General features: G+C 39.5%; 1 protein-coding gene across 6 annotated transcripts in view; it reads left to right on the forward strand.

Moving 5' to 3' along the window:
• Positions 1-14,981, forward strand: part of USP15 (ubiquitin specific peptidase 15) — a 2,212,142-nt gene that overhangs the window by 435,497 nt on the left and 1,761,664 nt on the right. For all 6 annotated transcript variants that reach the window (XM_044088286.1, XM_044088282.1, XM_044088284.1 and 3 more), the window contains one exon: positions 12,896-13,022. In XM_044088286.1, coding sequence (XP_043944221.1) covers positions 12,896-13,022 — 127 coding nt within the window. The remainder of the gene's footprint in view (positions 1-12,895; positions 13,023-14,981) is intronic.

Genomic DNA, 14,981 nt, shown 5'->3' on the forward strand with positions numbered 1-14,981 from the left:
AGGTGACCGCTACCGCAGCACCACCACCACAGTCGCTGTTAATCGTCTTTAATAAAAATTAAAATTAACTGACATAGCCATTAAAGATACTCAATACTCTTCCCCTCTCCTGTCAATCCCACTTTATTTTCTCTTTCCTCTCTGTCAGTCTGTTTCATTATTTTCTGTTCCACCATAATCTTTGTTTCTTCTGTCACCTGTTCTTCCTTCATGTTCATAATAGCTGTTGAAAGTCTTGCTTAGGCAGTGTTGTGCTCTTCACATATATTTCTGTATTTGGAGCTTTTCTGTCCAGAAGAGCCATCTTGCCTACAAAAAGCTAGATAGATACCATTCCACATTTTTGGGAATATTTTCTCGCATGCTGGTTGACCCCCAATTTACACAGATCTTGCACATTGTTGTAATCAGTAAAAGTCTTGTATTCATATGCCTGATCAGCATAGGAAGTGTCCATGTGGCTGTTACATTTCCAGTCAAGAATTGCACTAGCACTGCTTTTACTTTTTTTTTCTGGAACAGCATTCTAAAAGACCACAAGTTCAGCCTACCTACTGGCTTAAATGAAAGAGATTGTTAGCTTAACTCTCAGATATAGAGGTGGTAGATGGTACTTCTCAGAAAGTACCGTCCGGAGACTCTTGCACAGCTTCCCATGCAAGTTCTGTCTTTGCTCTGGGTGCTATTATTTAAAGTGAAGAAACAAATGGTCACTTTGTAATTTGTGGTGAAGCTTGATTGGCAGGCATAGGGGCAAAAATCACCAAGTTACTAAGTTTATTTACTTTTGTTACTTCTTCCACTGTGGCTACCGATACTTCTAATGCCTTTTTCTGGTATACAGCTCTTGATGACTTGTGTGTAGCCACTACTTGATCTAATCTGAACACCTTTGGAAGGCATTGTAATTTAGAAATGATGTCAAGATCTTCTTGTACAGCCACAGAAATAATAATGATTTCATTTGCGGTGCCATCCCTGAAGATTTCTTACAGCAGATGAGCTCTCCTTTTACCAGCCAAGAAAGTTACATGCTTATTATGATGATAATCCTGGCAGAGAAAGTTCATCCTCCATAACAATACTTCCTGTCCATCTTCCTATGCCTCTGGCATAGCTGGTATGGAGCTCCATCATTTTTCAGGTTCAGCCTTATTAGGATCTCTAGCATCGGATCTGGAGAAACTGGACATTTTGATGCATTATAGGATAGTGAAGGGTGAATCTGGCATTCAGAAAAAAGTTTCTGCTGTTGAACAGTCCTGCTTTTAAGGGTAGACCACCTCTTTCAGATCTCTTTATTTTTGTATACATCACTATTGCAGTAATACTTTGCTGGTACACCTTCTAATTTAGAAGGCCTGATGACCATCCTGATAACGAGATCTTAGCACCCTTTCTGCTCTGTACCAGCCTGACATCTGCTACCTCTCTCAGCAATGTCTGCACACTCCTTGGATAAAGGCTACATCCATCTGTGCCATCTAAGTTTCTTTCCTGCAACAGTTTGTGTCCCATGAACTGCGTTTTGTTATTTTTAGTCCAGCATTGTAAACCTGATCCAGAGTTATACGCAGATAAGTGCTCCATGGGCAAATCCTTGGTTTTCTATTTTCTTGTAGATGATTGTATCATATTAATTTAAGGAGAGGTTTTACAACCACTTACAAGTTTATGGTGTGTCTGCTCAAAAAAAGAGAATAAGTGCGCATGTAAAAAGCCACCCCCCACTTTAAGCATCTATCTTTTGTTAGGGCTTTAGCTGAAAGAAGTGGAGAAGGCAAAGTTCATATCAAACCGCTTTAAAGATTACACTAACCAGTGTGCGAGTTTGTCCAGCCATACCCCCACAGCATTAAGGATATCTACTACATGGGCTGTAATTAGGAGGCATGCTCACTGAAGCTTCAACTTCAGCCAGAGTGCTGTTTCTTTATGTCCCACTTGATAAGGATCTGATGTTTGGGACCCTTACAGCTGAAGTTTTCAAAAGGATTGAAGAAATGGGGAAGACTGCAGTCTGTGAATCAGCTTTTTCACTTTCCCTTGCCAAGACTTAATAGAAACTACCCTTCCATGTCTGGACCCTGATATCACTGGTAAGGTAAGGATAAGCAGCCAAAGGGGGAAGCCAGTGCAAAACAAAGTGGTAAGGAGACCAGAAGGGAAAGCCTCTGGGGCCTTCAGGGTAACATCCCCCAAAGAAAGCAAACATGATGGTAAAGAGAGTCTGTCTGCTCCTTCTGTCCACTTCCTTCAATCCCCCCACCCCGGCTTTAACCAGTTCCATTGCCAAACTGCTCCCAAGGTACCAGGAAGATTAACCCAGTTTGGGTGAAAATGCAGAAACGCCATAGCAGACAAGTGAATACCTCATATAATCTCCCAGAAGCGTAAACTTCATTTAAAAAAAAAGACCAAATATGTCAGACTTCTTCCCATGCAAAGAGAGTATGAACATCTGGTTCTGCTATGTGGAAAATGGCTTCTTCACCTAAGAGTAATAGAGCCAGTACCAATACATCACTGAAAAAAAAAATGATTGTACTAAAGTCTCTTCCAGTGCCTAGAAAAAAGAGTCCTTGGAAACCAGTCTTAGACCCATCAGGGATGAATACATGCCCTAAACTGTCTTTCAGCTTTTCCCAGTTAGGAGTTGCCACAGTGGAACTCTGGTCCGCTAATGATTGGCAGTGAAATTTTACAGTGTCTATTTGCCAGCCCAGCGCCCAACCTTCAACAAAGGCACACCCACACATTCACCTACCTGCTTGTCTTTTAAATTCACTCGACTGCGGGGAGGACATGCAGACTCTGCCGAGAATGGAACTGCAGAACCTCTTGCTGTGAGGTGACAAGGCTAAATACATACCTAAAATTCTCGAAATTGAAAATGCTTACTTTGCAGGCTTGCTTGCAACCTTTTTCCTGCAAGCTACGGAGATTACAGTGCTTAATGATGTCTAATCCCATACACCAGTGGACAGGTGCAACAAATACGTTCTTTGATGTGTGTGGGGGTTCCCTGTTAGTTTACCTCTTAGCTGTTTGGTTCCTAGCCATTTGCAAATTCCCTGGACCCAGTAGCTGAAACAAAGTCTGTGATTCTTTCCATATCCCCAGGTCAAATCTCACCCCTTCAGAAACTAGTTTGTTTAGTGTTGTCTGGAATCATGCAGTTGGAAAGCCTTTCTCCCTTAGAGCAAATTGGAATGCCTGGCGCAATCGTTGTAGACTTAGGCGGAGAAGACTAAGTCATGGGCAAGAAATGTCTAAGGGCATTAGGGTCGTGGCCTGCACTATCCTAATGGTATCTCTTACGAGGATATAAATGAGGAATCTCCGGTGGTATGCAAGAAATACTTAGCAACGTCATGTCGCTAGACGAGATGATTCCTTTTGTTACTGTGTGTCTGACAGGAGCTAGAGTGGTGGTCCAACTCTGTCAGACAGAGCCACATGGTTCCATTAAGTCACAACCCCTCTATAACACCCTAACCACATGTGCCTCATACTTAACTTGAGGACCCCACTCAAAGGGCCTCAAGGTTGAGGTAGTATGGGGCTGTGTTGAAAGGAAAAAGCACTTCCATATGAAAGAAGTTCTCCTTATTGAGACGGTCTAGGCTTTCAAGCCCTTCTTGGGAACTAGGGAGTTTTGCAAGTTAATAACGGACAGCAAGACCTTAATATGGTACATGGGCAAGATGCATCCTGTCATACCCCTTGTGCAGTCTAGCTAGGATTGCATCTCATCCGAAATGAATTTGGTGGTAGGCCTACTGAGCTGATCAGTTGCAGATCTGTATGCATGGATATTACATTAGAACATTTTTTACATAGGTGGGGTGTCCTGGTGATAGAACTGATTGCTTCTCTGAGACGCAAGCAAATAAGGAAGTTCTGTCCAAGGTCATCATGAAAGGCAGCTTTGGCAGCAGGTGCTTTTCCTTCACATTGGCAGGTCTGTGTGTGCATGCATTTCCTCTGATCCCTCTTCTCGCCATGGTGGTTCAGAATGTAAGGGAGGAGGGTCCAAATATTCTTGTAGTGGCACACTTTTGGCCCAGGCAGCATCGGTTCTCCCTCCTTATTTAGATACCCATGGTGGAAACTCTGACACTATCTATGTATGTAGCTGGGCCTCTTCATTCAGGACAAGGGGTCCGTCTTAACACCATAAACTAAGGACTCGCAGCTTGGATGATTTAATCCTGTTACTTTTTAGGTTGCAGTTCGCTTAGGACATAACTTTCTTTAAGGAGGGTGGAAAATCTTACCTGGCAAGTGGAAAAGATTTTCATTCTGGTGCCAGGAGATCACTCTGGACCCTCTGTCATCCTCCATGCCCATTCTCCTGTAGTACTTGCCTGACCTGTTTAAGTCACATGTGCTGTAGGCTTTAGTGAAGGTAGTCATGCTCCATACCTGGGGATCCTCCCATTGCTCTTCTGCAGTTTGTTAAATGTTTTCTGAAAGGAGTCTTAAAACCACCTAGAAAAATAGTTGCTTCTCTATGGTACTTTAATTTTTATCCTGGCCTTTCTTTAGAACCTGCTACTTCAGAACCCCTAAAAATTCTGACTGGAAAAACTGTTTTGCTCGCTAAATTCAGCTAGAAGGTTATAAGTAGTACAGGCCCTAATGTTCAGAGCCTTTTCTAGTGTTGCACAAAGATCGGGTTATCTTTAGAAAACAGCCTTCCTTTATACTAACATTTGTGAACTGAGTTTTTCCTCAGTCAGGAAGTACAAGCCGCCTGTTTTCTTTCCTAATCCCCAAACCAGAGGTGAGAGAATCCTACTTTCCCCAAGTGTCAGTTGCCAACTGAGATATTGCTTAGAGAAAAACATCTACATCACAGCTTTTTATCACTTTATATATTTTTTTTTTGCAGTTTGCACCCAAGAAAGAGGGAAAACAGTGGTAGACATCAGGAGATGGCTTAGACACTTTGCCCTTTTTTTTTTTTTTTTAGCTACTGCCTTTGTGTGGAAAAATAGATGGGCACATAAAATCCCCACCAGAAGAACAGCGGTCACTATAGCTTCCTTTGGGCCTTGTTTATGCAGCCTGTTATGTAGGCAGCCTTTGGTCTTCCTTGCATTTTTTTAAATAGTGTGAGCTCCAAACATTGCTTTCATTGCAAGGGCTGAGTTTATTACTGCCTTTCCACAGTGCTTTTTCCAGCATAGCTCATCTTATCCTATTCCATCTTTCTAGCTATTGTGTCCCCAAAAGACAGTTCCTCAAAAGGAGACTCTGGACTAATGGACTCCTCTTCATCAGAACCATGAGCTAAAGACGAAGGCATCTGAGAAAAGTAATACAAGGGCGGAATTGGGATCCCTATGCCATTTGGAATAGTTGAAGTCCAAGGGGGAGCAGGCACAGAAATCCCATTTGGAAGCTTCATGGCCATTAAGGCACTAAATAGGCCCTGAGTAAATTCCTGCCATTCCCTTTAAGGATCCTTAGGGCTAACAGAAGTATGCTTAGTCTTCTGTTTTTTCTTGGTAGGGACGTAATCCATAACAAACAATGGAGGTACCGATCCCTGACAGGATTCAACCAAAGTACCCAGAACCTCTTCCCTGACCAGAGTCTGTGGAATCTCTCTAGGGTTCTCTGAGATAATCAACCATGGTTTCCCCCTCGACGTTCAGTGCAGACCCCTGCAAAGCCTCAGAGGATGTTTGAAAGGAAGGATCCATGCCAGCCTCCGACGGGGTCACTGTAGATGAATCAGATGTAAACACTGGATGAGCTACAGAGCTATCACCCGCTTCTAGAGACATGTCCAGTAGAGGCTGGACAGCCAAAGAATCCAGCTGAGATTTCATGGTCTTATTACTTAATGGTAACTTGTGGTTAATCTATTCCACCATGCTACCATGGGCTGACAGCTTAAGTCTCTGGTTCTCTAGATAGATGGCCAAGGAAGACAACCAGCTTCTAAGAGTTTTGGGCACAAATGCCTTACACATGCTACAGGATGTATGAGTCATGGGAAGTACCCAAACAAAAAAGACACTGTTCATGATGATCCTTATGGGGAATCTGCCTCCCACACTGCCATTTTCCCTTCTTGGATGACATGAGCTCCAGGTAACCAAAAGAAGTGAAGACTAAAAGATAACACCCCAAATGGGGCACTTATCTGATGGGTAGATATTCAGCACAACAAAAGGGAGTTCAGACAGATGAACGATGATGGTATTTGGACTGGTGGTAAAGTTGTTCTGTGTAATTGCATCCATACATCATCTTTATACCCTACGTCCTGTATGGGGAGCATGTGTGTGCTGTACGGCACATACAGGATTGAACAACTTTGATAGCCCAATGTCCGGCCAGTATATCTTTGGCAGGAGATCCCTTAGATGAAGAGTACTGGAACAGTGAAGAGAAGGACATCTACTGTTATGGTAAGATTTTACACAACTATAACTTCTCTAATTTTCTGGCTCAAAGGCTGCCCTTGTGGGTTTTTTAAAGCTTTGATAGTGTCCTGTCTTTTCCCTTGGGTCTGTTTTGCTCAGGATATCTGCAGGATAGTCATCCTGCTCTTGCCTGGATAAAGAACCAAAAACGGCACGGCCATGTGCCGACTTTAAGGAGCATACTGTCTGTGGAGCAGGCATCCGTCTGAACTAGAGGAGGAGGGCTGTGAAATTCCTGAGGGGATGACCGCCGTTCTTGCAGCAGAAGTTACAATAATCAGTAATACTGCAACAGGGATTCACTCTAACATTTACTATTATGGCAAGCTTACATGGTTTTACTTTATGGTGATTACATAATGTTTGTTTAGAGTCCCCAGGTCAAATTGCAATGCATGCTGCTGTCCAGAGAGAGAGTAGATATACAAAATAAGTAGTAAATGAGGACTTGAAAAATTATTATTCATTTTACATAGAAATAAGGAAAGTACTGATTGGTGAGGGAAAAGGAAAAAGCTGAAGAGAGAAGCTGTGAAAGGTGGTTAAGATAGATGGAAATCAGAGAGGAATGGTAGGAGTTGCATGGTTGAAACTGTTTGTAGGGAATAATTATTTAGGAAAGGAGCAGTGGGAGAGCAATGAATTTATTAGACGAGACTTAAGTTGTGCTTTGAAGGATTTTAGAATTTTTCAAAATTCCACTTACATTTTAAGAACACTTACATTTTCCTCTTCCACTTAAAGAAGTGTTCTTTAAGTGGAATTTGAATATTGCTGCAGATTCTAGAGGCATAGTTGGTATAGCGAGAGATATTACCTGCAGAGGTGTTTGCTTTTTAGATCTTTGTAATAAAAATTTATCTGCAGAATACAAGGCTGGATGATACTGGTATGATCTGGACAGTTTTGAGGCTTGTTGATGAGGTTGTTCATAGTGGGAAGTAGGGGGAATAATGTGTAGTGTGGCAGCTGAAGTCACTGCAACTGCTTAAGTGCTTGATTGTGATAGGCTCTATTAGGAATGTTTGCAGTGAATTTAGAAATCTTGTAGCACTGTTTCAGTTTTTGAAGCTGTGTAACCTGTAAGTTGGTAGATGTTTGATGCAGAGTACAGAAGAGTGGGCAGTAGTGGGCAGAGTCACTATACTTTCTAGTAGTGTTTGATGATGGTGTTTTGATGCTGTATAGGAAGCCAAGCTTTTGATGTGTATTTTAACTAGATGTTGGAGATGATCATCAAATATCATCCCTAGGAGTTTGGTGCACTGGACTAGGTCAATTTTCATGTGATTTGAAGAGGTAATGGAGAAAGTGTTTTTGAAGTTCAAGTTGTTTAGGAGTAAAAACAATTGGTTTGAAATTCTTTGGATTCTGGAACAGTTGAGAGTCTGTTAGCCAGAATTTTGCTGAGGTGAAAGGGTTTTTTTGTTACTTTTTGCAGAATATTTAGGTGTTTGGAAGAACAGGTGAGTGTGGAGTCGTATGCATATTGAATAATAGAGGCAATTTTTCTGTTTGTGGAGAGGTCATTGATGAAAATGTTGAGTACGAGCTAAGAATGGATTCTTGTGGGACTCTGATGTATACAGGGAGAAAAGGTGACAAATGATTTTCCCATTTAACAGATTTTGTTGACTGTGTCACTGAAGCTGAGAAAGGCAGATGTACTACGGTATAGATAACAACCATGTTGGGATGGAGAGAGAGGGGAATGTTTGGTAAGGTGAGAGAGAAATTGGGTGTCTGCATTTTTTTAATATTTTGGACAGTGAAAATCGAAAAGCTTTGGGACATTAGTTGATGCATTCAATTGACGTGCTGCTTTTATAAAGGGGAGAATGTGTGATTTGTTTTTACAGCGTAGTGGAACATAGGATTCTGTGATGGATCATTTTATTAGGATAGAAACAGGATAAGCAGTTGCCTTAGCTGCTTGTGTGATATGTTCAGGTGGCAAATTGTCAGGTGCAAGAGTGATGGACTTAAGTTCAAAAATATATTTTTATGGAAGATGTAGAGGCTAGTTGAAATGATATTTTTATGGAAGATGTAGAGGCTAGTTGAAATGAGATAGTCAGAGTGATTGCCGAGATGGGAAGTGAGCTGTGTAACAGATGAGGTCTGATTATTGAGTAGGGAGGAGACTGATTTGATGAAATGTGTTAGATATGGAAGCAGTGTTTTCAGATGTATTTGTGGTTTGGGTGAGTGAAGGTTGAGTTGAACAGCTAGGGTGTGGGAGCCAGTTTATGGAAAAGCAGAATATTTCAGATTATTGAGGTTATGTTCTTGTGTTTCTGTACAGTAAGTTTTTGTGTAAGTTAACATGGTATTTAATACAGTTTCTAGGGTATTCATAAATTTGGATGTTAGAGTTTTATTTGTGAACCAGGCTTTTTCTCTTAATTTCATTAGGTGTTTAGTTCTTTTAGCTTTTCAGGGGGCTGGATTGCATTCATTTCTGTCTTCTGAGTGGGACAAGTTAATTTAGAATATTTAGAAAGGTATTGTTGAACTCAGGATACACCTTCTAGTGGGAGATGTTTTAGGTTGGAGATGCAGATGTCTTTGACATTTGTAAGGTTGCAGACCATGTTTAAATGAAGATGCTTTTGAGTGCTGATTAGCTTTTTAGTGGTAGAAATTAGTAGGTGGCCACTTTGGGAGTTGGCTGGTGTGACAAGGAGATGATGATTGTGAAGGAGGTAAGAATCCAGTCAGTAATTAAGCAATAGCCCACGGCTTGGTGTGGGTATTGCAGGATTAACCCACAGCTGGCATGGTTTAATCATAAGGGTTAATTATGTGATATTCACACCCAGTCACGGGTTATTGCTGTTGTACAATGATATTATTTAAGGAAGAAATTACTTACCTTTCCAAAAGAATGTCTTTGTATAACGAAGCTGTAGTGTTCTGCTGCTGCCTTCTATGTTTGTTGTTGTATTGCCTATGCAAGTCCATTTCCCACTGCTCAGGGAAGGCAACAGCTTTACTCCATTGCTTTGTTTTTTTTTATCTTCCTGCCATGCAAAAACCTAGGCAACCCCAACATAATGGGGGAGCAAAGGTCCAAAAATAGGGACAGACTTTATTGCTTTTATAAAATTAGAAAGTTGCTATAGGGGGTTTTGTGTTAGCATTTATTTATTTTTTTGAAGGATATGAAGTATAAACCTGAAATGTCTGTCACTGAGCAGTTGAAAGGTATGAGAATCTGCCAAGACTTTAGGTTGGACAATCCAGAAATACAAGAAAACCTGGTATGTTTTTGGTTTCTTTAGTTTTGCAGAATGTGCCTGACTTTTCTGCTCTGTCCACTAAGCATATGCCTGGCCGTTCAAAGGTACTTTATCAGCTAGACATAGTTCTGTTGGTTTATGCTTGATTATCTCATTCCCTCCAGTACAGCTCTTTTGAGTGTACCTTTAACTCCCAGTGGGTGTGGCTTAAGCCTTTAAAAATGAATTTATCATCTTACAGTTCTAACAAATACTCATTGACAGAGGTCAGATATCAGTACAACTGTGTTTGCCATCATGTATGCTTCAAGATAAAATATTCTGATATCTTGTACATAGCATGGTTTTGGAATTATTAATGCAAATATAAAGTAATATTTGACGCCTAGAGGAGCAGTAGGAGGTAACTGCAGAAGCTCCTGGAGATGTCACTTGGGCTGTAATGAGTTGGCATGCTGGTTGGGCTGTCCAGTCATGTTTTTTAATGGCAATGAGCCATTATTGTAATATTGTTCCTTTATTATTGTTTTTGTTGTGGCGAGTGGTAGAGAGGATTAGCTACGGGAGACCATATAGGTTGATGGCATTTTGTAGGATTGGTGGAGTCAGTAGATAGCCAGTCAATGTTACAGTTGCCCAGTAGTATTTTTTCTTTTAGGAGACTGGTTGTAGCCCAGCATAAGAGGTGTTCTACTGTGGTGATGTTGCTGCTTAGTAGGATTTAAGTACCACTAATGCATACTAATTTGTTATGATTAAGCTTATGGAGTGAGTTATGGGTTTCTGCTTTATTGAGCTGTGGAGTTTTGTGAAATGAGTGCTCAAGCTGGAAAGAGTTTTTTTTTTTTTTTTAAATAATAGCAACTCATTCCTGCCTTATTATTATTATTTCTGTCTTGTCTTATGATGATGTAACCTGGGTGAATGATTTTTTTTTCCTGGCATTAGTTTGGTCTCTGTCAGAACAATAATGTCAGGGTTGTGGTGACCTATCCAGGGCTGAAAATAGTCTGTCTTATTTTGTATACTTCTAATACTAAGGTGTGTGTGATATATAGGGAACAACAGTGGTGATAGTAGTAAGAGGAAATGGAGTGGAAGTTGGGCAGTAGGGCTGGAGTTTAGATGAATGTCGCCACTCAGTTGAATACTTAAAAAGGGTGTGGTAGTATATATAATGTCCATTTAGTTTTAATTTTCATAGGATCATATGAAATTACTAAGCTATTGGCCCTGAGGCCCTTACAAGCCTAGCCAAGAATTTAGTCCATGTTCTGACAAGTCAGCACTCGATGTTCCTATCCAGAAGGACACAGGTGAAATCCCAGGGGTGTATCTTCTGTTCCCCATCCAGTTATCCAGGTTGCGCTTAAAAAGGGTTAATGAGGTACTCTGCTTGATGTGTAGAGGGAGTGTATTCCACAGAAGGAGTCATCTCTCGGACACACATCTGTCCTTCCAACAAGTCCTATTGATGTCACAGACAAAATTGAGGTTGCGCTAGTAGAACCTGACTTGCGAATGTGCAGCAGTCAGATCAAGGCAGGGTCTGAGATTGCTTTGTATGCCAGACAAAGGTCACCTCTGAGGAGTCTGTGTGAGACTGAGTAGAGGGACAGGGCTTTTTGTCTTTTAGACTTAGGCATAGAATGGAGGTATTGTGACAGTGTATATTTTGCTTTAGAAGGAGAGTTTATTAAATGTGAAATGGTACTTGTAAGACATTCTAGAGGTAAGAGTTGCCTTCGTTGAAGGTTGGAGCGTTGAGCTGGCACCTCGGTGTTTTGTAAAAATCTACTGCCAATCATTAGCGGACCGGAGTACCGCTGTGGCGACCCCTTACTGGGAAAAAGACAAACAACAACAACTAGTGGTAAGAGTTGAGCGATGGAGATTGCGAGTTAGTAAGTTGGTGGAAGATGGGAATACTTTGCATGTATTTTAATGACAGCAACAATGTTATAAGGGCCAAGAGTATTGAGAAAATTGGTTGTAAGTATAACATGACTGAGAAGTGGATGTATAGTAGAATGAGGTGATTTTGAGAGTGGAGTATTAGAAGGGTCTTAATATGTCATCACTGTCGTGTATTTGGTTTGATAGGAATTACTTTTGTGGCTTATCAGAGTTTGGGGGACAGTGCAGCTGAAGAAGGAATAAAGTAATATATTTGTCTATATACATATATTCCCTGCAACCTGTGTATACCGACTCTGAGATCACACTGTAGTGAGGAAAGGGCAGGTTCCTACTTGCCATTGTACTGGGGTCTCTCACAAGTACGTCAGCAAAATCTGAAAAGTGCTTTTACAACTCTTTTGCCAACATTTGTACCATTTGCACACTTGACCTGTTTGAACAAATGACAGGAACAGACAGTATGTATACATACACTGTGTGTGTGTGTGTGCGCGTGTGTGTGTATATATATATATATATATATATATATATATATATATATATATAATGTATATATAGATATATATAATGTATATATAGATATATATAGCTATAGATTATATAGTGATATATAGGTATATAGATGTGTGTGTGTATATAGATACACACACATATGTATGTGTGTATATATATATATATATATATATATATATATATATATATATATATATATATATATATATACATACACACACACACACACGTGTATATACACACACAGATACATATATATACATGTGTGTGTGTATATATATATATATGTATATATATATATACATATGCACACACACAGATACATATACATGTATATACATGTGTGCGTGTGTATGTATACACACAAATGGAAAGAGGTGATTATATTGCAAGCTTTGAGATATTAGTGGTTGCAATCCATTTGCACGTGATTACTATGCAATCTGAGATCTAGAAAAACTGTGAAACATGAGAGTTTATGTTGGATATAGTTGCACATTTCATCTTGTGATGAGAAGTGTAGAGTATTTGGATCTCTTGAAGTGACGTGTTCCAAGTAGTGAGCGTTTCACTAGTCTGCAGACACGCACACACCATGGCTTCTGTTGTACTGTAAGCAGTACTTTTACTGGTCATGTGATAGCTTTCATCTGGCAGATATTTTAATTTTTTTCATCTTTTTTGTACTTTTAATTAATCATGGTGACTATTTGGTTCATTTTTTTGTTTTACTTTTTGATAGCTTGTCTATACTATTGATTTTTTTTTTTATTTCAGGTTGTTGAACAAGGAATGTTTGTGAAGCACTGCAAGGTGGAAGTGTATTTAACTGAGCTAAAGCTGTGTGAGAATGAAAATATAAATAACACTGTAACACGGAGATTTAGCAAAGCTGACACAATAGGTAAGGGGCATTCTGTTATGATTTAACTTTTGCTATAGATCCTGCTGTTTTGCTGTTGCTTATTAGTAGTAGTGTGCTGCAGAGCCAGTCACCACTGCCATTGGAGGAACTCTGGTACCACACACTTTCTAAGATCATCGAGTTCATGTATACTTATTTTTTCATTCCAAGCAGCAGTTAGTGGATGCTGGACATCTTTAATCTGTTTCTGACATGCTGTTTCTATAATTTTTTTCAATGCAGTAGTTCATCTTTTTGTTTCTTTCTACCTCAGTATTTTGACTACCGAATCATGTGAATTCTGCTTGTGGTCACTAAATACCTTCAGTGGCTGACATTCTCAGGCACTTGTCTTTTAACTTAATATTGTAATGCCTTATTTTACTAGAATTTGTCTTGATCATGAGTTACTTTTCTTACTTTGAGGATGTTTAATTTTATTTTCATTCAGTGCATAACCTGGATTATTAGTAGCTGTGTTTTTATGCTTTGCATCACTGACATTGGATATGTGGAATTATTGTAAAGTAGTATTAGACAGTGGATTTCATAGTCTAGCTCTCTGAAATGTTGGGGCAAGACTGTTGTATGGTGTTTATAGAAGGGCCTTATCTGTAGAGCGCCCAAGTCTTCTATTTTCTAGTCCATATTTCTCAGTTTCCTAAAGGTCATCACTTCTGCAGTATTGTACAGGATGACTCTTGGGTGTTTTTTGAAACCTGGTGTCTATCTTTCAGTTTAATTTGGAATTTCATTGCTCAGGGGTGGTAACTTTGAACCTCAATTTATGCTGCTTGTGGTGAATGATTCCTCAGTTGTGGTGAATTTTGAAAGGAAGCCTTAATTGCAGTCCTGTAGTGCTAGTTTCTTTTTTTCTCAAATATTTTTTTTATTTTCAATTAAAGTAATATTTACATAATATTTTTAAATATAATTTTAAACAACTGTATACAGTATTTACAATAGCCTGACTTTCAATTATATACACTGTACGTTATTAAATATAGAATTAGCAGATCAGTTATCAGAGGTACAATATTGATTATTGCAGATTATACCATGACCCCCCATTAATATTCCAAAACGTGCACGCTGATTGGCCAGCGTGCACGTTGTAAATAGACTTATACTAATGGAAAAAGGTCCGTCGCCGGACTTTTCCATTAGTATAAGTCTCTTTTAAAACACTGTCTCGCTATGTTAAAAGAGTTTAACATAGCGACACAGGTTTAAAAAAAGCAACGGAGATCTCCGTTGCTTTTTTAAAGCTGTCTCGCTATGTTAAACTCCTTTAACATAGCGACACAGTGTGTAAAAAGCAACAGAGATCTTGCTTTCTCCGTTGCTTTTTTTTAAACCTGTCTCGCTATGTTAAATGGGTTTAACATAGAGACAGCTTTAAAATTACCAACGGAGATCTTCGCCCTCGGGACCAAACCACGCCAACCGTGGGTAAATCCCGCATTACCCACACCCAGGCGTGGGTTATTGCTATAGTGTCCAACAGATATAACTTTCTTCCAAGGATTATTTACCAATGACCTGGGATAGATTCGTAGTTCTTTGATTTTTATTTCCATCAATGCAGTTGTGTTCAGTAAAGTGTAGAATTTTCCAAGGTCAGGGGTGTATTTGAATTCCCCCTTCTGGTTACGTATTTCCTAGATATAGCAAGTATTGTCCATAACAAATACATATTTGTCTTATTCTGGTAGAGACCTTCATTTGCATTTAGAATTATCAATACTTTAGTTAAGGTAAAGGATTAATTAAATAAAACTTGTAAAAAGTGTTTGATTCCATTCCAATATGATTTAATTTTATTACATTCATAAAATATATGAATCCAGTCTGCTTTATTTGACTTTTCACACCTCCAGAAAAAAACATTTGTAGTAGTACTGATCTTTTTAATTCTATCTGGTGTTAAAGATGCTATATGTAAGTATTTCCAGTTAA

The sequence above is a fragment of the Protopterus annectens genome, chromosome 11.part0, assembly GCF_019279795.1.
Source record: "Protopterus annectens isolate FY-2018-M chromosome 11.part0, PAN1.0, whole genome shotgun sequence".
Taxonomy (NCBI): Eukaryota; Metazoa; Chordata; order Ceratodontiformes; family Protopteridae; genus Protopterus; species Protopterus annectens.